Genomic DNA, 27,417 nt, shown 5'->3' with positions numbered 1-27,417 from the left:
AGGCTGCACCTCAGTTCTGAAACTGCTGCATTTTGGTATCTGGTACAAGTATTCTTATTATCAATAGAGCAGTATTACCTTCTTGACACAGCTCAAATTACAACACACCATTTTCAGCAAATTGATTGAGAATTCATCCCAGGACCTGCAGTTAACCAGGAGCTGCTTAGAAGCAGAAGGCAAACTCTTACAGAGGCCAGGCTCTTTAAGAATTAACTGGTCATGGTTAGTTTATTCAGATCACATACGGATATGGCACATCTGGTGGGCAAGCTCAAGGAAGAGAAAACAACAGCTCCTCTTGTTGGGCATGGAGCTCAGTCTCTGGGGCTACTGCCCCAGTGCTAACTCTGCAGGAAAACCAGCACCAAGGGGAACTCAGATGTCCAGTTCTGATACAGCATCTCCCTCATGTATCCAGGATTTTTCTAATGATTAGTGTCTTAATACTACTGTGTTGGTAAGCAAAAGAACCCCCTACAAATAACGTCTTTTCTCTTTTTTAATATTTTTTTTCTTCTCATGTGGTCTTAATGGCTGCTGGGAAGCAGTAAACAGACACAGGTGATTTCTATTACCAATCAGTTTGTATTTAATAATTCTGAGTATCTTTATACCTCTTTTTCATATGAGCATATATTTTTTTGCAACTTTCTTGTAACTTATCTTGATTTTTTTGTCTACTTTTTAAACTGTCTATTCATATTTTGGTTTAGTTCTTTATCTGAATTAATTATATCATAACAGTGTCCCCCCCAATTTTAGATATTTGACTAGAAAAAGATGGTTCTCTGCTAGTGTTAAGCCCAATTACATCTGAATTTTATTGCATTGGAAAACTCTTTCATATATAAACTCAATCTCACTATTGGTATTTCAAATCTGTCTTAAAGCACTGCAGTTATGTCCCAAGCCTGCAATCAGATCCATGCAGATAAACTACTCAATTGACAACATCCCCCTTAAGTCAGACATGCACCCACCCAGCTGTAAAAGAACACCTTTCATATTTATATCAAGCCCCAGACAACATGATCTTCCTAAAGCAAAATGCCACTGATAGTATTTGGCAATACCCTGCTAAATAGCAAGGGCCAGTTTTTCAGTATAATTTTCCCGGTCACAGCATCTTAACAGAAATTATTTCTCTTATACATCAGTCTTTAAATGAGCAGCTTGGTTACTGGAAGTCTACAGTAATCAGTAATAGTTCTGATTCCAGGATGACAGACTCTCGTATGTTTCACTAGCAACTTCTGATATTGCCAAACAAACTCCAAGTTCTATACTAGCTGTACAAGTCTTTTTTTAAAAATACTGCACTAGTCAGGCAATTTTGCATTTTCATTTTCTTCCTGAAATGTCCTTATGTATGTATACTGATGGATTTTTAAAGGTTGTGTATATTAGCTTTCACTGGCTAAAAATTATTTCTGACACTTTAAAAAAAACCACTGACTTCTGTTCCCAGTTACAACTTTTGTTTATTAAAATAAAAAACACAAATTGCAAAAAACCCTTATTCTTAATGGCTGTGTTATCTATTTTGCCAACAGCTGACTCTAAAGCAGAATTACATGAGACTATGTAAATAAATACAGACATTTAACAAACAGAAGGGTTTGGTTGGATTTTTTTAACTACCTTGGCAAAAATGTATTGCGACAAAAAGATAGGGGATTAATTTGAAACTTACTATTGTAAGTCACTTGAAGGTACTCTCAACACAACAGCAAAAATAAAAGGGTTAGAAATAAGACTATAGATCATACAGTAAGAACAATCTTTATCCACCATAACTTCCTGATATTAAATTCACATTTTCTGAGTGTTTTTTTCTTGTTCTGTAACAGTTTCTAAGTTAAGCTTGGCAGGTATTGCAAGGTCATAGTGCTGGGACTGATTAAAAAGCACTGTTTATTCTCTGCTCAGAGAGGCTGTTGAAAATCCTGACCGTACTTCTGGGTTTCCCAGTTACTAACTTGGCCATGAGTTTATCTCAGGAGCCTGGGAATCCACACACTCAGCCCAACTGTAGACATATGAGACTGTGCTCACTGTATCTCCTAGTTCATCCTCAGTTCTAATTACATTAACGACTGTAACAGGAAAGTAGGTTTGAAGTTTTCTGGCCTCATTCAGACTCCTTGGAACACCACACTAAGGATAACCATGAAAAAGTCATTCTTTGGGAGAATTTGCAAGCTAAGGGTCCAAATCAGTGCCTCAACCTATGCTGTCCTATGATCCTGCACATGCACCTAGATGTGACGGAAGGCCAAGCCCAAATTGTTCCCCTTTACAGGAACCCTTCACAAGCTAAGTGGTGTTACAGAGAAACAGGCCCCACTAATAATCATTCCTGTATCATCATATACTTATGTAACGTTTTAAACATATTTCCTGTCATAGTTTAACAATCCGAGAGCTCCCAGTTTCCTTTGTGTTGCGTAACATGAGACACAGACCAGCAAACTGACGTTGAGGGGAATCTTATTAATTCTCCTTAACACGATGAAAATAAAGCCAGCTGGTACAAATGTTCGATCCGTGCCAAGGCTCGGGTGCCCAGCTCACGGCAGGTACCCCCGCTAGGAGGACGTGGCGCATTAGAATCGAACTCGCGGCCTTATGCGGGACGGGTTTTGTTCTGCCTCAGAGACAGCGGAGGTTTTCGGTTCCCCCGCCCGGCTCAGGCAGGTGCGAGCCCGCCACAGCGCTTATGCAACGCCGGCACGGCGGGGTCGCCCGGCTGAGGCAGGCGCTACTCAGGGGCTGCGGCCGGCGCTGACCCGGGCGCCCGGTCCCGCAGCGGGGCGGCCAGCGGCAGCCTCCGGGCAGCGCCCGCCCGGGCGGACCGGCTTCCCTGGGGACACCGCGCCGACATCTTAGCGCCGGCGGGACAAAGCGCGGCGGCGCTGTCTGTCGGCCGGGCGCCGCTCGGCCGCCGCTCTGGAGCCGCGGCTGTCGCCGGCCGTGAGTGACAGCCCCGACGCGGAGACTTCGAAAGATCGCAGCCCTGGCCCGGCGCCCCCCGGGCAAAACAGCGGCGGGGCCGCGGGGGGAGGGGGGCTGGAGGCATAGCGCCACCGCCGCGCAGCTGTGCCTATGCGCTGACCCCTGCGGGCAGTCGGGCCCCGCGGTGTCAGGGGAGCGCGGCGGCGGTGCCGCCTCCCGGGACGGCGGGTCCCCGGCCGGCGCGGGCCGCGGCCTCCCGGCGGGTCCCGCTCATTGTTCCCCGCACTAACCCTGGCAAACAGGAAGCCGCCCCGGCATGGGGCGCCCCCCCCGCCCCCGGCGGGTGACTGGCAGCCCGGGCGGCCCGTGCGAGCGGCGGCGGCGGCGCGGCGCAGCCAATGAGAGCGCGCGCGCGCGCGGGCGTGGGCGGGAGTTCCGGGCTGGCAGGCGGGCGGGCGGGCGGCGGTGTCGGCCGGGCCCCCTCTCCCGCGGCAAGCCCCACCTTTCGGCTTTCCCGCACCGTCAATCAAAATAGGAAAAAAAACCCGGAGTAGGCTCGGGCCGCCGCCGCCGCTTCAGCCCGCCGTGAGCACAATAAGCATGTCCCCGGCGGCAGCCGCCTAGCCCCAGCCAGCAGGGCCTGTGTGCGAGCCAGCCAGCCTGCCTGCCTGCCTCCCGCCCAGCCAGCCAGCCAGCCGGCCGCTCGCACTCACACCATGACCGGTACGTACGCACCGACCGAGCCGCCCCGGGGGCTCCCCGCTCCTGCTCCGGCCCTGCGCGTCCCCGCTCCGGCCCCGGAGCGTCCGTGTGCGAGCGAGGCGAGAGCGGCACTGAGAGCAGCAGCAGGAGGAGCAGGGGGAGGAGGGAGAAGAGGGGCAGGGGCAGCAGCACGGGGAGGAGGAGGAGGAGGAGGAGGAGGGCTCCGTGCGGGAGGGCGGGGGGAGCGCTGGGGTTAGGGGGGGGAGAGGGAGGGAGGGAGGAAGGGAGGGAGGGAGAGAGAGGGAGGGGGGTGATCGCTCCCGTCAGTGACTCTCCCCTCCCCCTCCCCGCTGTGCCCGCAGCTCCCGAGAAGCCCGTGAAACAAGAGGAAATGGCTGCCTTAGACGTGGACAGCAGCAGCCACAGCGAATATCTCCAGCACGGCAACGGCGCCGCCTCGGCCTCCGCCGGGGCGGCCGCCCCCCAGGTGAGCGCAGGCCCGGCTGGGCCCCTTCCCCCCCTCCCCCGGGTGACACGTTGTGAGCGGGTGCGGAGCCGGTGCCGCCGCCGCCGCTTCCTGTGTGCGCGTCTGCGAGGAGCCCGGTCGCTGTCCCGCACTAACCGCCACCCCCCTTCTCTCCCTGAACCCGCCCATTGTGGGTAGGACGCGCAGCCGTCACCGCTCGCTCTGCTGGCGGCCACCTGCAGCAAGATCGGCCCGCCGTCGCCGGAGGAGGATGAGGCCGCCGCCGCCGCCGCTGCCTCTCACTCTGCCGGAGCGGTGAGTGCCCGCCCCGCCGCTCTCGCACGGCCTGCCGGGGGGAGAGACAGCACAGCCAGCCCGCCCGCCCGGGGGGAGGGACGGGACACACGGCACTGCCCGCCCGGGGGGAGGGACGATAGCAGGGCCGACCTGCCAGGAGAGGGGTCCCCGGGCTCCCCTGCCTCTCCAGGAGGAGCCGGGCTCCCGGGAGGAGGAGGGAGCCAAGCTCCCCCCTCCCCCGCCATTGGGAGCGGCGCCTTCATTTACTTTCAAAAACGGGGGGAGGCGGGAAGCCTCCCTCCCCCGACCCTGGCACCGGAACGGTTCGCTCGGAACCCGGAGAGGCTGGGAGGCATCTCACCTCCACCTGAGCGCGCCCCCGGTATCCCCGCTAGGCTGTCAGCCTGGAACCGCGCAGCCAGGCAGGAACACAAAATGAAGGCTGGCTGTAGGGAAGGATGTAGTGAAGTAAAATGGCTGTTTAGAAGCGAACGCGGTGGTGGAAAGCTGCTTCCTGTATCGCGCTGTTTTTCTAAGGAGGGTTATCATGCGGTTCCTCGTAGCATTTTCTGTCCTTATCTCTCATGCGCCGTTGCCTCTGAAAGGAACCTTGATGACCTCGGGACCTGGTGTGATGAGATGGATCTTGCAGACTAGAAACGTATTCTTGCTGAAGCTAGTTTAACAATCCCCATAACAAAAGCCTAATGAAAACTCATGTTCCTTAATTGGTCTAGCTAAATCTCCTGTTGACATATGCTCATAAAATTCAAAGAGATTGTGCATTTCTAAATAACTGATACCTAAAAATATTCATATATTAAAAGAGAGTTCCAAAATATCTTCTAAAATGATGTGATGTAATTTTTTGGCCTTGGCCCTTGGGAAATTGCGCATATTACCTCTAATTTGGTTTTTTTTTACAAAAACATATTTAAAATTAGAAAAAAAATGTGCATTTTTCTTTTTCTTCTTTTAAAGCAAGTCTTGTTTTTAAACTTGCTGTGCAACAGCCTTGAATGGTGTTAGGATTTTGCAAATAGGAAGAAAAACTGCAAAGCATTGTACTGGTGGATGAAGTGGCTTTGTCTTTTTAACAAATGTCAAAGTGTTACTGATAGAAGTTTCTAAATACTTGTTAAACTTTAAAATACTTTTCATCTGTACATTACAGCTTACTTTATGTAAAGGGACACTGAAGCAAAATAGCTGTCTGAGGTCATACAGCAGGTTGTTGACTAATGACAGACCTCAAAAATGTATTAGGATTCCAACCCCTTTCAAGCATCCTTTCTGCCAAATGTATTTATTTGCTCGAGCAATGTGTTTTAAAAAATCTTTCTAGATGTTTTAAAGTGCCCGATACCTCTAAGATTTGTTTCATAGTACTGGATGCATACAGTGCTGACGAGCATACTGAGAAACAGGTGATGTTTAAATGATTGCTTGCTTTCCTATATCGAACTCTAAGGTTGTTCTTGCTGTACAGCTGGAATTGTGCATCTTGGGGATGGATTGATTGATTAGGATGAGCAGTAGGTCTAACAGGATACTAGGATGCTGGTGCAGGACACATGGTTCCTGGCAGTTCAAAATGGGCAAAACAGTTTTGATGTGGTACTTCTTTGCTCCTATTAAGTTAATATGTTGTTGTGGTAATGTTTAAGAGGCTTTTTAGGGGAAAGCAAATGCAATTCAAGAGAAGCCAAAAGCTTAGTTAAAAACTTAAGTGAATATAAGCTCACTCACTACTTTCTATACCTGAAGATAGGCCCTTCCTACATATCTTCTGTGAGTTAGGTTATAGCATTCTGGTAATTTTTACACTCCTACAACCTAACTTTTGAATCATTCAGAATATTTTTGGTGGAAACTAAATATAAATTGAAGGAGATACCTAACAGTAGCTGAACTAGACACTGGAGTTAATTAATATTACCTTAATAAAGAGAGGGGAGGGAGTAAAGGCCCTGAAATACATTCCTTGGGAAAAACAGAAGAACGAAAGAGATTTAGTGCAGTAAAGGGTCTTTTTTGTTCTGGTCCTCTGTATTTATCACATTGGAGGGTGGAAGAAGGAGGAAGCTAAAAAGTCTTACATTGTAGGTACCTCATAAGTTGTATGGAAAATGAAATCTATATGCACAGACAGACATGATTCTCTTCCTGCAGTTTGTGATGTTCATCCCTTTCCCAGGAGTATAGCTCAATCAGTTTGAGACCTGTGCATGGGTGATGGGGCCTAATGTAGCAGTGGGAGGGCAGCTCTTTCCTTTTATATTGTATACTTGGACTGCAGTTCTGACTGCTGAACGTCTGGTAGAACTCTCAATCTACACTAATGGATAGTAGAAGTTAAACTAGGTATTTCCTCTTAGAAGTGCCTGAAGAGCCTGCAGGTCAATGGATAGCGATGCTGTTGTTTCAGGGTTGTTTTGTTACTGTTTTACTGACATTTGCTTGGTAGAAACTGGCAGGGCTGGAGCCAGCACGCTGGGCTAGCATACTGCTTTCCTGGCTGAAATGGTATGCTGCAGCTGCTCCCCAAGAGACCAGCAGTATGATTTAAAAGCAACAGCAAAACTCCCCTAGGAACGCAGGGAATATTGTGTGTCTGGGATTTGAGGAAGAGCTGAAGCAAATGTGATTGTGTTTGTAATGATCTAGCTGGCCCTGCTTTGAGCCCAGGGGTTGGACCAGGTGACCTTCAGAGGTCCTTTCCAGCTGAAATTATCCTATGATTCTGTATCGGTATCTGAGTCCAGGCCTACTGATTGAATGCTCATTGCTATAACACCACTGAAAGGATTAGTGAGGAAGTAAAAAGACTAATGAAAATGGCACCTGCTTGTAATGAAAAGCAAATGAAGAAGGCAATTGACAGAACTAAACTCAACCTTCTTCTCCTTTCCATCCTGCCAATGACCTGGCAGGTTTTCAGCTTGGCCGATGATTCTGGTTGGAACTGTATTTCTTTTTAGATGAGAGGCACTAGCGGGCATTACTGCTGGTCTTGTCTTTGTGCATTGATTAAGATTGCAGTCTTTCAGCTTTGACACCATGATTTACTCTGCCTAATAATCAACAACACCAGTATGTTGCCTGATGGTGTTTGATATGAATGTAGATGCCTTGAGTTTGCGGCTTATTTACCTGAGCGTCTTTTCCTTGGTTGCCATACTGCTACATCCATGGTTGGTTTAAACACTTGCCATGGGAACGTTGCCTTGAATATTGCTGTCTGCTGGTTTGTGTGAGAGCCTTGCTGGGATGGTGTGTGCTACTGCCTGACCTAGAATGACGACTCATGTTTTGGCATCTTAGGATGTCTTTGTCTTTGGAGTTCAAAATCTGAGAAGTTTTAGTTTGGATCTTGCTTTTTCACTTAGTAATAAATTCTTTTTCATTTAGGTATAAATACTCTAGTTTCATTCCAGTTTAAACATCTGCAAAGATTTTAGCATTAGGTGAAAATGAGAAGCAAAGCAGAAGATGGTAACCCTATACATAAGGGAGGAAACAAAAGAGCAGACATATTTAGGTCAGGCAGAGCCTTGATGGCCAGCTGTATGATTGTAGCATGATCAGATGATCATTTAAGAAGCTACAAAGCTGAGATGATAACCAGTTGTTTATGTTGTCTTACTTCACTGTAATGCAAAGCTAAAGGCTGTCTTGGAACTCTCATGCTCCCAAGGGCCATTCTTACGGTTGTGCTGGGTGGGACTGGATAGGTGAGGATAGGGTGCAAGACTGCTGGGAGGTTGTATGGGAGGTCTGGAAGGCGGGTGAATTGGGAAGAGTGGCAGGCTGGCTGAGAAAACTGGTGGCTCTGACAGCTGCCAAAGAATGGGAGCTGTCAGAGATGACTGCCCCAGCTGAGGTGTGTAGATGCATCTTGTGTGAAGTGGGCTGCACTGATTTGCTAGCCTTTAAAAAAAAAGTTGGGAGGAATTATTTATATGATTTATTTGTGTTGTTGCTTACCAACAAGATGTAGAAAACATTTGGACAGGTTAATAATTTGCATATGTGGGGAAGATGAGTATAATTCTTCCGCAGTAGACAAAGCAGTTCTGTGTATCTTGGACAAGTAAAGGTTGGAGTATTTTAAGACTGCTTTGGCATATCTTGAGCTTTAGAATTGACTATAAGTGCTTCCCAGAATTTAATGAAAGTCTGGAATTATAGTTAATTTATGCCTCAAAAGATTAATCATCTGAGATGCACCTAGTTTAAACTCAGTTTAGGAGGAAGTAGGAATAGTGCTGACAGGATGGAGAAAGAGGAAGGCGTTTAAAATTTCATGTTTTCCATCCACTAGGCAAAAATATGCCTGAATGCCACGTGTGTCGGAGTTAACCATACTACTTAGGTTTCTGGCCTATATGGTTATTTTGAGGAAGTTCAGAATTATTCTGACATCCATTTTTGCTTTTGTGATAAGATAGCTTCCTGATGCTAGGTTTCTGGATGTGAACAGATGCACCAGACATGTTCAGCCACTATAGAAAAGTCTGCCTGGAATTGTCTTGCTTCTCTCTCTTCTCTACTTTTGCAAAACAAAGAAGTTTCACTAGAATGTGATGCCTAACAATGTATTTGTCATGCTGCTGTCCAGAAACTCACCTTTTAAAATGTTCTTTGGTTTTGTATTCCAGTTATGTCTTTCTAATACTGCTTCAGAACCAAGTGTTGAAGTTCTTTTAGAAGGTGCTTTAGGGATGTTCTTAAAAATTTTTGTTTTATTTCTCCTAATAGTTTTGGAGAAAGCAAGGAACTGTATGTTTTAAAGCATTTCCATATTTAAAAACAGCATAGACAAACAAGTTCTCTAATATTAAACATTAGCAAGAAGTCTAAGATTTCATAGAAAGTTGAGGCTGGTAAGGATGTCTGGAGAATGCCTGGTTTGCCCCTCCTTGCTCAGAGTCAGTGAGAGGAGGTTGTTCAGAGCTGTGTTCAGTGGGTTTGAATACCTCCAAGGTTAGAGACTCCACTGTCTCTCTGGGCAGCGTGTTCCAGTGTTTGATAACCCATATGATATAAGAAAGAGGCTTTTTCTGATGTTATGGAGGACAGAGTCAAAAGCCTGACTAATGTAGTGATAAAGAATATGTCTTGCCTAAGCCCATCTACCAAGCTAGTCTTCTCATCATAGGGCATTGTGAGATTAGTTATTTCAGCATTATTTCCCCTTCCTAAGTGTAGGCTGACTCTTCTGATCACTACTTTATTTTTTTTTTTACCCCTCAAGATTATTTGAAGGTTAATTTTTTCAAGGTTATTTTCAAGGTTATTTGCTCCATTGCCTTCCCAAAGATCAAGATGTGAGGCTGACTGATCCCAGGTCCTCTTGTTCTCTTGATGATTTGATAGACCCTTCAGCAGCTGAGTTGAAAGCAGAAAAAAACCAAACCATTCCACAGAATGCTAATTTGGCATGCAGCTACATTGAGATTCGTATACATATATAGATTTACTACTTAATAAACAAAAGAAGTTACCTATGATCTAGTTAAAAATGTCTCCTTGTTGCCATGCCTTGTTTCTTAGTACCTCAGCTTCCTTGTTTCTACTAAGGTCAGGGATATTGTAATAATTTGGAAAAGTTCTGAACTTGTGCTGATTGATAACAAACTGATGAAGTTTTGGCTCCAGTTGTCCATGTCAAGCAAAAAGATGTAGATATTCTTTAACTGAGATACAGTTAGAAATATTTCACCAGATTGGAGTTTCTTTTAAAATAAGATTTTAAGCAGCCCCAGATAATATGTATTTTTCCCAAAATGCTCTTTGTTTTTCCAAACATTTGATTTGGGCAGAGGTATTTCTCTAAATTGAGTGGCTTCACTGGCAGAGGGCTCAAACATGCAACAGAATTAATTTGTCTTAACAAACAGCTTTGTGTCAGCTGAACCACAATGACTGATGTTGAACATGTTTTTAACCTATGGCAAATACGAGATAGAATGTATTAGCTCACACTTTAATGAAAGAGTTGAAGCAAGTGCATTTTATCTTGTATTTGTAATGACCTAAGAATGCACAGATAGTTTACTGTAGCTTGGTAAACACATGGTATTATTAAACCCATGCATTAGAACCCTAACTCTTTCATAAAACAACAATTTGGATGAGGCAGTGTCCAATCTTCTTCATTAGGTGTGTGATTTTTGAATGTTTAGCAGCTCATGATTCATTATCATTCCACCTCTGGTTGTTTGGCTGATGCTTTTGCTCCAGGGCTAAATGGGGCAAAAGTGGCTTTCTGAAAAGTGCAGTAAAAAGATGTCCACCAGCAGTTTGGTAGACTTTTGTAATAAAATACTGATGGCTAATGGCATGTGCCCATTTGACATGTTGAGATGCAGGTGTCTACAACAAATACCAGTTCTCACAGGGGTCTTTCTCTGCTTTCCTCCTCTCCATTTTACTTCGGTGAAGTATATTTTATTTTTTTATCAAGTCCTATCATTCAGTATGATTTAGACACTTCTGAAAGGTATTTTATCTTCTATCTTTCTTTTATCTCCTTCCACATTTGACTTCATGTTGCTGTAATTTTATCCAAATATATTGAACAAGATGATTACTAGATTTTTATTTATCATGGCTCATGATTCTTCAGGGATGAGACTTTTTTCTCAGAGACATCTTTTTATTTTATCCACTGGAAATTATACAAGGCCTGTTAAAAAATCAAAAGACAGGCTGAACAGTGGTTGTAGCTTTGACTCTTTGTTGGTACTTGACCTTTCTTCAGGTGGACATATAATTTGATTTTAATTCATCCTATGTCTTGTGTCACCTACTCTCTTTGCTCTGTTCCTGTCTCTTTTTCTTGTTTCCTGATGCTGCTTCTAGTGAATTCCTATTGCTTCCTGTTCTCTCCTTCTTGGCTGAGTAGTGCTGAACTTTCCTCAGATCTTTGTCCCGTCTTCTTGAAACAGCCTTTAGATTGAAACAGTCCAGCCTTCTCTTAAAGGAGCAGCTGCCAAATAACTGCTGCCTGAGTATCAGTTGATAAGGAAACTGTTGTTTTATCTCTACCCTCTAAATAATTTCCACTGATGGCTGAGACAGCAAACAAACTGGTGTATTTTGAATGTAAAGCTCAGTAAGTGACTGGGCTGCAGATGTTGCTGCTCATGTATCAGTGGCAGAACTTCTGAGTTACTACAAAAGTGCTTAATTGTCTGAGGACGTAAAGAACGGTTGTTACTCTTTAGTTAGTAGGAAAAGAAGTCCAAGAAATGTCTTCTTGTCTCAACAGACTGTGAAAAAAACGTAACAGTTAACCTTGTTATGACAGGCTGATGATGACCATTTGAGATCAGAGATCATCCTCAAATACTCTTTACCATACAGATTTTCTTCATGCTTTAATGCTAGCAATTTTGATAGCTGCCAGATAGCTTCTTGAAAACCTCACCCTCTTTTTGCTCCTCCCTCCACATGATTCAGCTGGTGGTGTCTGATACAGCCAGCTGTAAGAGCAATGTAACAGGCATTTTATGTTGTATGTGCAGCATAGCTTCGTATCCTCATGCGTGGCTGCCCTGAACTTCTCCATGGACTGACAAGTGCATCTACTAAAAGATTGGCTCTATTGTGCTAAAATCATTGCAGAGCAGGTTTTGAGGGAAGATTTCACTAGATCATGAAAACGTGAGATGTGTGCCTAACATGAAAATGCCAATATGGAAATCAACATATGTTTTGGGAGAAGAATAAAGTAGGTCATTTCCATATCACTAAGGAGACAGGTTCCTTTTGAAGTATTTCTGTGGAGGATATTACATATGAATAGACATTGACATGTTACTGCATATTAGATCAGTCCAGTTTAACCTAAGCTTTCAACATTTGCTTGTACATAGTTTTCAATCAGTGAGAAATTATATCAGACTTGTAATGGTTTCTATTGCTTTTCCTTTCTCTTTTGTTCCAACAGCTATCAACACATTATATTATACATTTATTTTATAATGACACACTTGAAACATATCACAGTCATATTTTTGCTTTTGGTATTTTCTGACTGATGTTTACCCCGATTTTTATAGGTCTTTTGATATTTTATGAAACCTTCAGTTAATAGGTATTTATATGCTTGTGAATTGAGTAGTTATGAACTTTCTTATCAGCATTTCAGCAACTTCAAGTAATATTAAACATAAGTCTATAAAGCTAATGTGGTAGCAGAGGAAAATAGAACTTGTTGCCTTCTTCTAGGTAAGATATGTGATATGGAATATTTCATGTTTTTTTCTTCTAGTACTGTAAGTTACAAACTTAAAAGACCAAAAAAATTGAAATAAGTTTTTCAAATGAAAGGTTGATCAGTGTAAGAGGGAAAGAAAATAATAAAAGAGAATTATTATTCTCTTTCTTTTGTTTCTTTTCCTTGAAGCATTAAGGCCATACAATTAGTTTTGTTCTGGTGATCTATTTACTGTATCTATTGACTAATAGATTCTGTTAGTAAATAGTGAATCTATTTACTAATATACTACCTGAAAAATTATCAATCACACTTATGAATCATGGAATATTTTGAGCTGGAAAGGATTCCCATGGATCAATGAGACCAACTCTTAATAAGAGTCAATGGTCTGTGTCTTTGAGGGCTGAAGAAGGCCAGCATTCTTTTGTTTTTTGCACAATAATTATTTTTATAGTTCTTGAGAAGAATTTAGAACAATAATAAGTATTTCCTTATTGAAAATGAAGCTTGGTAAGCACAGTAAAACTTCTTCTACTAAGTACTCAGACTTAAATACACTATTTTTCCTTTACATGTAAGCATTGTAGTGTTATGGGCTGGGATAGGATAAAAATGTGAAACTAACAAAGTCCCATCTAATGCTGTGGACTAAATTCACTCAGGTGCATGCTGCAGGATTCTTTCAGACTGGCTGGTCTCAATGCTGTGTTAGGAAAGAACTAGATGTGTGCTGTATTTTGCATGTCCTGGTTTTGGTCTAAAGGGAGTCAGAATGCAGCATCACAAAAAAGTTGTGATTTGTTCTGGTAACTTCCCTACCAGGAGCGACCACAGGATGAGTGCAGAAGGACAAACCAGAGCTGTTCTTTCTGTGTCCTCTGGACTCTGCCAGAGAGACTAGATTTGTTTCACAGAGCTGAATTGGTTGTAGGAAAAGTTAGTTACATGTTGCTATTAATTAAGTTTTTCCATTGGTTTACTGTAGTATGGTTAAACAGATAGGAGACACTTCATATTTTTTAGATTGGTGGTTACTTACAATACCAAGCTGGTTGACTATGCAAATCTGTGCTAGGCATTGCAGAATGTTAAATCTAATTCTTAATACTCTATTCTGAAAAAGCTTGCTTTGGTAAAGAGAGGTAAGTGCAATTTACCTTTCCTTTACTGAATAAAAACCAAATGCATAATAGGTTCTTTAAGCATCTGGGGTCTACTCTGAAACACTAGCTTTTTCTATTGTTCCACCTTAATGAAGATAGATTTTTTTTTCCCTCCCCTAACTGATGCATATGACTAATACAAATATGATTTCAGTGTAAAAGTTCTTAGTCTAGAAGTCTTCTTTCTTAGCGAAACTAACTCCTACAAGCTTATAAATACTAGAGCTTTGTGTTATGTGTAGCAAAATGAGGTTGTCCTATCTTTCCAACTGTGTGCCTACATCATTTCTTAACATTCTCTGTACTGCTGGGAGTCACAACATGCACAAATAGCGAACAGAGTTGAAAAGCAGTGGAGCTCCAGGAGATAGAGACGCCACTGGCTTCATGGCGGTTCCTCCACTTGTGTGTAATAGGTGCCTAGCTAGGCAAAGAGTGTTTCTGAGTCTCAGGGTAAGTTGGTGAGGAGAACTCCAGCAGCCCCTGCCAGCTCCCTCCTTCCCACAGCCAGGGGTTTGGATTACCCAGCAGCCCTGCCACCAGAATAACCCTACTGCTGGTCACCTGACGTACCCGTGACATAGGAGCTGCAGTTGACATGTTTGCGAGCAACGTGCAGCTCATGACCCGCAGGCTGGCTACCCTGACTTAGGCAGTAGATCCTTATAAAATCCGTATCTCATAGTTTTGGTCCGATTGCTGATGGTCATATGAGCTGTACTGCGTGTTTTCCAGTAGTGTATCAATATCTAGTGCTGAATTGCATGACTGGTCTAACACATAGTCTGTGCAACGTTTGTTTTAATTTTTTGTTTTCTTTTTTCTTTTTATTCAGACAGGAGATTTGGCTTCTGTGCAATTAGCTGGAGCTCCAAACAGATGGGAGGTCTTGTCGGCAGCTCCTACCACTATAAAGGATGAAGCTGGTAATATAGTACAGATTCCAGGTGCTGCCACAGTAACTTCAAGTGGGCAGTATGTCCTTCCTATTCAGAGTTTGCAAAATCAACAAATCTTTTCTGTTGCACCAGGATCAGATTCGTCGAATGGTACAGTGTCTAACGTACAATACCAAGTAATACCCCAGATCCAGACAGCGGATGGTCAGCAGGTTCAACTTGGCTTTGCAGCCTCTTCTGATAATAGCAGTATAAATCAAGAAACTGGTCAAATTCAGATCATTCCTGGCTCGAATCAAACCATCATTGCCTCTGGAACATCTTCAGCTAATATTCAGAATATCTTATCTGGTCAGTCTGGTCAAGTCCAGGTTCAGGGAGTTGCAATTGGTGGTTCGTCTTACCCTGGCCAAGCACAAGTGGTTGCTAACGTCCCTCTTGGACTGCCAGGGAACATTACTTTTGTACCCATTAATAGTGTTGATCTAGATTCTCTGGGACTTGGCAGTGGTTCTCAAACCATGACAGCAGGCATTAATGCAGACGGGCACTTGATAAATACCGGACAGGCCATGGATAGTTCAGATACTTCTGAGAGGACTGGTGAGCAAGTTTCTCCTGAAATTACAGAAACTGCCACTGACAATGACTTATTTGTGCCAACGTCATCTTCATCACAATTGCCCGTTACCATAGACAGTTCAAGTATATTGGAACAAAATGCAAATGACTTGACCACAACTAGTGGTCAAGTTCATGGTTCTGATCTTCAGGGAAATTACATCCAGACATCAGTCTCTGATGACACGCAGGCTCAGAATATTCAGGTCTCCACAGCACAGCCAATTGTACAACACATACAGCTACAGGAGTCGCAGCAGCCAACCAGTCAAGCCCAGATTGTACAAGGTATTGCGCAACAGACAATCCATGGTGTTCAAGCAAGTCAAAGTATATCTCAACAGGCTCTTCAAAATCTTCAACTGCAGCTGAATCCTGGAACTTTCTTAATTCAGGCACAAACAGTGACCCCTTCCGGGCAGATAACCTGGCAGACATTTCAAGTGCAAGGAGTTCAGAACTTGCAGAACTTGCAAATTCAGAATGCACCTGGTCAACAAATTACTCTGACTCCTGTGCAGACTCTCACCCTTGGTCAAGTTGCAGCAGGTGGTGCGTTGACATCAACTCCAGTTAGTCTAAGCACTGCTCAATTGCCAAATCTACAGACAGTTACAGTAAACTCTATAGATTCTGCTGGTATTCAGCTGCATCAAGGAGAAAATGCTGGCAGTCCTGCAGGTATTTATTTTACTCTTTTACAAAAGACTGGTTTTTATTACTGCATGTTGTTGGTTTAAATGGCGATAATCAGAATATCATTGTCTTTCTGTTGAAGCCTACAAATACGGTGGGTTCGACATGTTGATGATGGATTTTATTTGAAAATGTAATTCGATTAGAAACTGTAATTTTAAAACATAGTCCTACCTCACTCCTTTTAGTATAAGCTCATGTAACTCCCAAATAGTTGCATTAGTTAACACCAGTTTAGTGTTGTACTTCGAGGTCTTACCCTGGAGAAGATCTGTATTGAAATTGAAAAGGGGGAAATCTGGCTATCAGCTGCCACTCTTCTAAGGCATCAGTATCATTAACATATCCCTTCTTCCTAGTCCTGAATAGATGACATTTCTATGGAAGATACAAATATTTCTGTTGATGCAATTTTTTTTCCTCTTAAAATTTTCAGACCCCCTGAGATACTGTTATTCACCTGCCCTTTCGTTAAATTAATTTCCTACTGATTTACTGTCAGTGTTACTATGATATAGGAAACTTGTGTAATGGTCAGTGAAACAAGCATGAATATATCAAAATGGAGGCTATGCTTAAGAGTATGTGTGAATTTTCAGTACTGCTTACTTGTATTATTTTTTATAGTACAATCTTTAATTTTGACTATCACAGTGTTTTATCTCGGTGGAGAAAAAATATTGTTTTCTTAAAACAGGCGTTTCTTAAGGTGAGAAGAAATAAACATGCCTGTTTATTTTTGATAAATTTGATACAGTCCATTCCAAATTTTGGGCCATAACTAGCTAAACAAAAAAAGAGATGATTGTAGTTCAGGAGGTTTTGCTATACCAGGAGCCATTTTAACACATTTTTGGGTTGTGCCCAGGCTAGTTACGAGGGGCAGTAGAGGTCATTTGGGGGGAACTGTCACAAAGTAGTTTGGGAATCCCTGTTTTGCTATAACCATGTGATCCAGCCCTCTGGATCTTCATCAAAATACTGAAGCATAAATGTGTAAGTGAAGCGTGCATGGTTTATATGTCTATTTTAGCTTGTGAGAAGAATGCAATGTTAAGTGAAACATGTCTAGAAGACCTGCTGAGTTTTGTTTCAAAAGGCTAGTCATTTTAATACCTATATAGTTACTGAAGCTGCTGTATTCTATATCAAGAAGCTTGCTTTCCCATTTGAAATCTAAAATTTGAATTGAAAATACTGTGCTGGGATGTTTTTTAGTTAATTTTGTTTTGGAATTTACTTCTGTATTACGAACTTACCATCAAGTAAAGTTATTCAGATGTAGGTAAGCCTACTTTTCATTGGCTCGTAGACAACAGCACCAAAGGGTTATGCTCTGCTCACAGCATTTGCTCTTCTGTCTAATCTTCATTCCTAAATTTTCTGTTATAGTGACCACAGGAAGTCTTGGTTTGTGTCCATCACACATTGTTAGCTCTGAGGATATAGATGTCAGTACAAAAAGCATATATTCTGCATGTTAATACAGCTAAACTCAGATGTCAGAATCTAAGTCTCAGAAAAAGAGCCCTTTACTAATTATTATTAGCTCTCTGGCTAATACAAGGAGGATTATTTCTGAGATTTATATTTAGTATAGGATCATGTAGCTAATGATACTGCTTGTGGAGTAATGCAGCAGAAACTTGAGAAGAAGAATAGAAAGGAAAAGGAGAAAGAAAGCAAAAAAATCCCAAACCTGGGCACATGAGAAAGAAGTTGAGTCTGATCTGTGGTGTATATAGTTTTGTCTGTTGATGATTCTCAAGAGTGTTTCAATGGTGGTTTATAATAAAATGCAAGGGAGTTCCATCAAGCGTTCTTTAACTGTATTCTCCTATAAGGAATTTCACATGGGAAGGCAAGAGACTAAATGGGATATATGAAATGTGATTGAATAGGCAGAAGTACTGGATGAATAGCAGAAACTCTCCCCAGAAGTGCATAGCTATAAACACCTGGTTATATTAAAGATAAGATGGAGATTTATAGTAACATTTTTCCTACTTGTCTAGGAATAATAAATGGATTGGAAGGTATTAAAACTGCCATTCCCTAAATTTGGGGAGAATGTAATTGGCCCTTCCTTTATGTTAGAAGAAGCTCACTTCTCCACAGTAATGATTAGTATGACACTGCCTCTGACAGAATCAAACTGAATTATCTTGATTGACTTTCAGTGTCTTTTCCATGTGCATCTGGTATTTTGTCTGAGATAAAAACACAATTAGAAGCAGATTATGAAATCATAGGGGGCTTTTTTCCAGTCAAAAGTGTATTGTTGTTTTGCAAATAAAGAAAAACAGTTAAATTTTAAACCGAAAGCAGAAGGTAAGTGGAAGAGACAGCAGAACAACAGAAGTTAAAGGGTGTGAAGCTACTTGATTCCCTTTTTTTTTTTTTTTTTTTTTTTTTGTCCACTACCAACAAGCTTTGAAGCAAGATAAGAAGGGTTTCCCTGTTTTTCTCCCTCAAGAACATATTCCTAGTTTTGTGTCAGAGATGGCTGGTAATTATCTGAAGTTCAAATAATGTACTTTGTTCTGTTAGCAGTGTGGCTGTAAAGCAATTAGGTTTTAGATTTTCATTGTTACAGCCCGTTGTGTGAGAAGTGTTCTTCCAAGGCTCACTCCCCAGGCAGGCAGCAGAGGATATCTTTACTGTGCTTGCGTGTGAGGGGAAAAAATGTCTTTACCTAGGTCCTACATTTTGTTTACATAATGGAAAACCACTGAAACCCTAATACAAAACTAATAGCTTTGTCCAGTAAATGTCCAGTTTTCTTCAAAAGATGTGCAGTAATTAAGGTTGTACCGAAATGTCCATTCTACGTATGGAGGCATACGTATGCATAGACCTACATGGCAGTGAACTTGTTCTTGGCCAAGCTTGTGCTGCTCAGGATATTTATTAGAGCTCATATTCCTCATTGTGCTTAGTGCTGTGGTGACCAGGGGAAGGGTATTGGTTAGTCACAGCCGGGACTCCTCCGCATTGCTTTTCTAGCAAAAAGCTGTATCAAATAGTATCTATATATTAAGCACTGCAGGGAGATACCTTTCTCACCTGTGTTTTTGCTTCACTCTTCTGGTCTTGAGAGGAAATTAAACCTGAGAAAGCTCTCTAGAAGTGTACTTCTTTTGTTGGCAGTTTGTAATAAAATACTGTGTTGTGTATAACAAACAGAGCCATTACATGCACAGTTCACATTACTATTTAGTCACTTGCCTGGTTAAAAAAGGTGGAGGTTTTTTTAGCATGTTTATATAGATTTTTTCTTCAAATATTTCATATAACGTAGTGTTTATTTTGGAAAACTATCAGGAACTGAAATGTACCAACTTGGCCTTCATGTTTCTTATCCTGTAAGTTTTGTCAGCTTGGAAGAATTTTTAAGTTACTGGATTTTCCCCCTGCCCCAAAGCCATTGTCCAGCTGAGGGAAACTTAATGATGTTAATCAAATTCTAATTGTAATAGTGTCTCAGCTAATTTATTAATGTATGAATCAGTTTGGGATTGGTTATTTCCTGGAAAAAACCAGCAATTTTATCAGGTCTTATATAGGTTGTAATAACACGTTATAGGATGCTGGATAATTTTTTTTTTTATATACTTCTTTTGACCATTGCAGTAGCACCTGAAGACACTAGCAAATGACCTGAAAGAAAGTAGCATTGGCTTGAGAATGGACTTTACTGCTTATCAACTCAGTCACACTCACCTGGAAGATTGATTTATTTTAATAGAAAAAAACCCTACCCTACAGTTTTCCAGGTTAGTCTACAGCTGGAATCAAGTCAAAGGGATTCCTTTCAAGAGTTGACTGAAGTGTCACTCCAAAACTGAGGTCTTCATTTCTACATCTTTCTTCCCAGCTCTTCTTCTGCAGGAGTGTACACAGCTGCTTAAGGACTCCTCTGCCTGCTGCCATTGACCTTAGAGTCAAGCCTGTAGCTAACTTACACAGCTGATAGTGAGTGGGAGTGGCTGGCGGTTTGTGGTGGCAGCTTCATTCCATTCCTGCTGGAATCTGATGGCTTTGTCATGCCAGAGTAATTTAGCTACTCTGAAGTTGACCAAAAAATTGGCTGACAGTTTTCAAGGTAAATAGTTGCCCAAGTGACAATTTATCTTTCATCTGCTGATATCTTGTGAGGCTTTGGTCTAATATCTGTTTCCTAAAACAGTCTAAATGCTGAAGCAAACAAAATTTAAAATGAAGCATTCACAGTTTTAGTTGCTGGGATGGTTGTTTCAATGTTTTAGTGTTTTAGATGACGTAGTGCAGAGTGCTACTTAAAGCATAGCTTTCTTCCAGCATTTAGAACTTTTCAAACAGTTTTGGCTGGTTTTCAGTGTTTCACAGCTTAGTTTTTTTCTTTTTAAGTTTCAGTTTTTAACCTTATTAATTTTAATTTGAGTTAAGCAGTTTTTCCTTCTAAGGCATTCTTTATAACAAGACTTTGAGACAAGGGCGTGGTATCATTTTGATATAGAAGCTGATTTAAAAAAGAAAAAAGTCTTATGAAATGCATGAAGTAAACTGAAGCAGTGATGTTAAGTAAATATTTTCATTTGACAACGTCTCTCTCTGGCTATCCAATTTTCATTTGAGGCATTTAGTTTTTATGTTATAAAATCAAAACAATTGAAACAATTCTCCACACTATTTTCTTAATATGAAAATTAAATTGGAAACGGATGAATTTAAGTTAGTGCAGGAATTAGAGCTATTTATGTACCAATCTTGTGTAAATAGTTTGCTGTCAGCAGGCTTAAATTACATTCCTTATTTTAGCATCATTTTCAAAGGAAATTAATAAATTGTGGAAGAATTAGATGATCATGCTTGTATGTGTTTCACAGTTGTGCTTATAACAGCACATAGTAAATTATCTCACTTAGTTTGCAGAACTTCAGTTAGTCTGGTTAATTTTTTAGTGCAATATCTATTGTGGAATAGAATGATATTTTTTCTTCAAATTCTTGAAAATACTGGATTGTTTCATCCTTCCTCTGCATTAGTACTTCATGGGCTTTTCTCCTCTTTGTTCCAAAACTGCTTATTAATGAATTTTCTTCACAGCTGGCGGTGGTGAGGTGAAAGTTTTTGCATCTATGTTACTCCTAAGTAAATACATGTTGTGTGTGCTGACTGTCTGGGGATGCAGTATAGATTCTTAGTGCTAAGGAGGTTGCTTGCGTTACCTTAGTCTCAGATATCCTCAGGATGTTCACAAAACAATATATTACCCAGTTTCAGGTACACATTCCTTTTGCATTTTTCAAATACTCTTTTTACAAGATATTCCTGACACAAAATGAAAACTCTTATACACCTGTGGGGATGTATGGCAAGTATCCATGGAGTGAGTGAAAGAAGGAAGGGGTTTTATTTCCAGTGCCACTACAACTTAAGAAGGCTGGAAACTTATCTTCTGTCTTTTTTCAGTCTCAGCCCTTTAGGGCCATTGTTTCAGGTTCTGTGCAGTTTTCTTGCCTTTTGAACTGCCTGGCAGGATCACATACTTTGTTCTGATCTCTGAGATCAGAACCAAACTTGTTAGTGCATCTGGCTCATAGAAAGTATCTGAAGTTTCTGCCAAGGACAATGACAGTCTTTTTATAATGCTATAGAATACTCACCAGGACCCTAGTTGTGATTGTCCTCTTGAAGATCAGGCTGGGTTTTAGGGGGGTTGTCTTTTACTGCTTGTAGAAGACTGATATTTTTTCAAAAGGCAGTGATTTCAAGAGTGAAAGGTGATAGAAATACACATTGTCAATGACATTGTCATAATTTATCATAGAGAAATGATAGGTCTCAACCTGCATCTAAAATTCATGCCAGTATTTAATTCATGTATTCCAAGTATGTCTTGTACTTCATTTAATCAGAGTGTTTTCCTGTATCCTGGTAAGACACTTGCCGTGCAGAACTCTCAAGTATATTATATCAACAACGGTGTCATCATTGATTTAAATAAAAAAATTCGTTTTTAATCTAATTGTTCATATAATTGCATTTTGAGTGCACTAATTCTCTCCCTACTTCTTTGAGTCTTTGTTTACTCTTTTTCGGTATTATCACAGTATTAGCTTTTTTCTAACCCACTGGAGCATTCACATGGCCAAAGGCTTGCAGCATTAAAACTGCGGAGAGCTCTTCAGACTTCTCTTAAAAAGTGTCAAATGAAAATTATCATTCTGTTGATTTATTAAGTGTTTGCTTCCGTAGCTGTTTTTACATGCTCCTGACTTATTGTCAGTGGGAAGCTTTTCACTGTCATCTAGTAGTTGGACAATTATTTGGCTTTTACTTAAATACAGGACAGAAACACTTACTGAACAGTTCTGTCTTCCTGAATTACTGCTGACAATTCTGTCGTTTGACCCTAGTAGCAGTCTTCTATGTATTCTTCTATGTAGAAACACTTAGTCCTGCTGGTCAGAGAATTCTCTGTCCTCTTGCTTTCCTTACATATTTCTGGAGTTAGTGGCTTCTTCAGTATTAAGCATGATCAACTCTTCCTCCCCTATTTAGTTAGACCTTCTTAGATTTTCAGCTGTGGGAAGAATAGAAAAAGTAAGCGCATGCTGCAGCAGGCATTACTGTGTATAAGAATCCAGAATCTTGAATCTGTAGACATCTCAAGTGAGTACAGTTACTGTAGGGCAAGTAACTGTTCCTTGATGTGTAGTGTGTTCCTTGAGGTGGCACTGGCTAAAGAACTTTAATCATTTAAATACTTAAATATTTGCTTTAGACTAACGTATAGGATCAGTTGGAGGTACACTGTGTGGCATTTCTTGCAAGGAAGCAAATCTGTTGCTGTGTTTTTAATAATTTTGCTGGTACTGCTTGAGTACTGCTCTTAGGCTTGTACACAACAGTTATTTTTTCTCAGAAACTTAAAATCTAATTTAGAGTTGTTGAATCTAGTTGACAGTCTTTTTTTCTGAGTTGAGGTTCCACCAGTATTTCAAGATGGTACTTTGCTGTGTACCTCATGTTGCCTTGTAATTTCTTGTGTAGTAAAAATGTCTAAATTCATACTTAGGATTTGGGGACAAATCAGTAAAAATCATTAATTCTGTTGAGTTTCCTGTGTGAAAGACTTGAACAGCTGGTCAGCTAGTAGAGGAAGTTCCATTTAGATCGTTCAGTTTAGATGGGAAAGAACAAGAACAGTGTATTAAGAAATTTAAATTCCCAGGGAATGTGGCTTGAACTGTAGAGAAAACAGAAAACAACAGGAAGAGATGGAAAGGAAGTGGGAATTAACATCTCTTTTCTTGGGAAAGGTAGAAGGGAAGCCCCTATTTGGAAAAATAAACAATCAGAAACAATTTAAATAGCAGTCAGATTGTGATTTTGTGAGGAAATTGGTGGGAAGGTATGTGCAGTGCTGCTGCAAATCTGTTTTCAGTTCAAAGACCATATTTCTGGTTCTCAGATCAGGAACTTTTAAAGCTTGGCTGAATGGAAGGGCAGGGTGGCTTTCAGCATCTAGAAAAAGCAGCTGAACTACAAGCTCACATTTTGTAGACTGTTATAATGTAATACTAAGTGTGCCTTTGTGACGTTCTGCAAAGGCAGATATAGTAAAAAATCTGTATCCTCTTCCCTTCTCAGTTTACCCCTTTTTCTGTGGCTCTTGGGCAAACTAAAAACTTTCCGTAGATGAAGAAAATAGCATGTTCGTAAGTCCTGGTTGAAACAGACCAAGACATGATGTGAAGATTAATTGATGCATTTATCTGATACCTGGAGAAGTAGGTAAATGACTTTTATATCAGTGGGCAACAGTATTTCAATCCACACTAGATTATAGTTCACATGTACTCAATAATAGTTTAAACTGCATTTCCATCTGCATTGTTTCATCATGTCAGTTTAGTTACTCTTCTCTGAAACACTTTAAACAAATCTCATGCTTATTGGTTTTATTTGCCAAATACACTCAATCTTGTTTCGTATTGTAGCCAGCTCTGGGCTTTCTATGAGTATGAAATACTACCTTTGGATCAGAATTATTCACCAAGATCCCAATTTCCATCATGGAAATGCCAAACCTAAACCAAATCTAGCACACTAGAGAGGAAGAGGAGGTTGAACACAATATATGTTTTCCAGAATCTGTTGGCTGTTTGAAACAATGTCTTTGTCTAAAATTCCCCTTCATACTTACCTAGAACTAAGTCTTGAATTTAAAAGTAAGGGTATATAGAAATTTGAAAGCATGGAAATAAAACATTAATGAAGAAAATGGAACCTTTATTTAGCCTGTATTTAATTGGTAGAAGACAAAAGTTGCCTCAAATTTGCTAGTGTTTACATCAGCTTGTCATGACTTTAGGGATTATATAAATTATTTTAGGCTTCTTTTTTTGCAGAGTTTATGTAAATTCTCTCAGTTGAGGATGAATTGGAATAGAGCACATCTAGAAGAGCACTGGGGAGACACGTATTCTCTGGTATCTACATGAATTTTTATAATCTTAAATACCATTGCATCAGAGAATGCTTAATCTCCAGCTCTTCTCCATGGCCCTTTCAACAGCTTCGTGAGCGGCCCCCACTCCTCCTTCCAAAAAATACTGGTGGAATTTTAACCTTATCTCTTGAAATAATGTAAAAGCTACTTGGAGGGCAGCAGATTCATTGTTTCTGAGGACCTCATTTAAGGCAATCACATTCCTTCTGGGTTTTGATGCAGTTCACTCTCTGCTATACTACTCCTGCAGAGGCTATATAAACACTTTATCTGTTGATATTTCTTCTAATTGTGTTTTGTTAAAAGTATAGTCTGCATAGATAAGTATTAAAAAGTCCTGTCTGTAAACTGCCAGTTTATCTTGTACTTTCCTATGTGCCAGGAGTAGAAGATAGTCCTTCTGATGAATATTTAAAGCAATAGCTACACTTTCTGCTGTACCAAGATAACCAGAAAGCACAGCAAAAAATTAAAACCACAGTACTACTTTGTCTTCATTTCAGTTTTGCTCTTTTTAGAATAATGCTAGAATCTATTGTATATCTATGCAAATTGTTGTCTTCTCCAGTATCCTCAACTGTTAGGTATGTTTTATCTGTCCTGCTTTTTCTTTTGTCCAAGTAAGTTTCCCAATTATGCGTCTATCATTATAGAACTATTATGAGTCTCTGTGCTGCTGCAGTAATGGTGGTGATTGGGAGAAACTGGGAATAGAGAGATACTAATGAAAAAGTGGAAGGAACTCATGACAAAAGTTTGTAAAGTGGAACAGACTACCTTGCATAGAAGGTAGAAAGTCATGGATACTGGCATGCAGTAATAGACTTTTTGGACATGCTTCTACTCTTAGGTGTATCTCTAATAATAGAGTGTGACTTTGGGAGGTCAGTGTAATAGGAGAAATCATATGGAATGTTTCAGTAGTGTAGTTGGGTCTTGGGAGCACAGATCCATACCCTAATTTGTTCCATTCATCTTTGCATGTCTCTTTTGAAGTATATGTATGCAGTCTTAACTGGATTCAGCTACTGACTTTGCAGGCACACTTATATGCCACTGTCTAATGTTAGGGAGATCATAATGAAATGACCTTCTTGAAACTGTATGTTATTTTATTAACAGTACTTTAATTGTTATTTTAAATAAAACAAGAACTTATACAGTGTACATTTTGTGTTACATTTGATTGGTAAAAGAATTTTGAGTATAATGTGTAACACACAGTCCTAAAGAACTGGTTGGAAAGTTGCATTGGCCTGTGCTGGCAGCCTTGCTGTATTTAAATTCCTATTACGTGCCCTTTTGTGCAAGAGTGAATCAGGCTTCAGCTTTTTTCTAAAGTTGCTCTAATATATTAGTATACTTAGTACTTATTTGAAAGATAATTCTATAAGCTTGGTTTTATAGTGGTTTAATGTTTGCTTATATAAAACCAATTTTATTTATAACATACAGATAGTAAAGTTATTTTTTAGCCGAGTCTCAGAAAATAGCTTAATTTGGTAGCAAAGGTAGTTTGGTGGTTCATGCAGAAGACCAGAAGTCACCACAGGTTTTCTAGGTCTTCACATGAAAGATATTTATTATGGTGCTGTCTGAAATTGTGAAATTGTGATGGTAACAGCGAAGGTGTGCAGGTGACTTTGGGCAAGCTTTTCACAGCTGTACCACGTGTGAAAAAAACCAGCAGATATGACTGCTTGCTCCTGGATTCCCACAGCTCAGAGCCTATCCCATTCATGCAAACTTAATTTCTAACACTGACTTTTGCAGCCAAACCAGATAAATATTCTAGACTTCCTTGGTTTTGACCTGGAATTCTCTTCTGAATGCAGTGATTTTGTAGAGAATGACTTTAACTGTAGTTACATCAGTGATGTAGCGTGCAGGCCAGTCCTGTATATGGTTATGTGTGTGCAAAAGAAAGGCAAACTGTGCTGTTGGGGATGACTGGGACAAGACTCTATTAGCATCAAGCAAATTTTTTGTGTAGCAATATCCTTTATCTCTAAATGGATGAATACTGGAGATGATTTTGAAGGTAGACCAGGTAACTATTACTCTTTACATATTTTGTTATTGGTTTCTTTCCTGATCTCTACTGGGACAGGATGCTCTTCATCATATGACCCAGCACAATTTTTCTTATGTTTTATCAGGTAATCTGCAGCTTTGTCTTCATTACAAAGATATGATGGCTGATGTACTGACTCCCAGAAAGAACTTGAGTGGCCACAATGCTCAGTTAAGCTTTCAGTGTTTAAAGATAAAAGTCTACATGATAATTGGGGTTTGTGTTGCTGGAAAAGCAGTCTCTTGAATGTGTCCAGAAAGATAGACAGATGTTAGTTTGAGACTTAAACTAACAAACAAGCCAACCAAACCCTATATTATGTTTATTTGCTTATTAGTTTGTGCTAATGGCTAATCATTTTCACAGAAAAAATGCGAAGTAAACTACTCTGCTGAACCAAAGAAGGGGCTGGGGTTCAGCATTCTAAAATTATACATACAAACTGTCTTTTTTTGGAATCCAGACTTGGAGTCCCCTGGGAATGCAGAATAGTGTTTGAGGGGAAGATGTTCCTATTAAAATGGAAATTTGTTAAAACAGTTGTTGTTATGATGCTGTAATTAATTCTTGGATTAGATTGAATGAATGCTCTGTAGGGAGAGGGTACACATACTTGCAAATGTCCATCCTGTAAGGAATAATTAGGAGGCCTTTTTGCATACAGAAAACTGCTAAGACCTATTTTGACTACTGGTATATCAAAACATTGACATGGTTCATCTGTTGCTTATCGCAGTCTAATGCTGAATAACATTCTTCCCTAAATGTTTTCTTTGTATTTTGCAGAAGACATAAATTTCAGGTGAAAGGG

The 27,417-nt window shown here is 40.7% G+C and overlaps 1 protein-coding gene across 2 annotated transcripts in view; it reads left to right on the top strand.

Moving 5' to 3' along the window:
• The first annotated feature begins 850 nt into the window (after positions 1 to 850).
• Positions 851 to 27,417, top strand: part of SP3 (Sp3 transcription factor) — a 37,087-nt gene continuing 10,520 nt past the window's right edge. The window contains exons 1-5 of one of the 2 annotated variants that reach the window (XM_084209489.1): positions 851 to 3,681; positions 4,023 to 4,147; positions 4,325 to 4,441; positions 14,652 to 14,742; positions 14,848 to 16,017. In XM_084209489.1, the coding sequence (XP_084065615.1) occupies positions 3,675 to 3,681; positions 4,023 to 4,147; positions 4,325 to 4,441; positions 14,652 to 14,742; positions 14,848 to 16,017 (1,510 nt within the window). In that variant the 5' untranslated portion in view covers positions 851 to 3,674. Of the gene's footprint in view, positions 3,682 to 4,022; positions 4,148 to 4,324; positions 4,442 to 14,651; positions 16,018 to 27,417 lie in introns of both variants that reach the window. The other variant, XM_084209488.1, reaches the window with a different exon arrangement.

Source organism: Fringilla coelebs (assembly GCF_963513975.1).
Source record: "Fringilla coelebs genome assembly, chromosome: 7".
NCBI lineage: Eukaryota > Metazoa > Chordata > Aves > Passeriformes > Fringillidae > Fringilla > Fringilla coelebs.
This window is presented reverse-complemented; position numbering and strand designations above follow the sequence as displayed.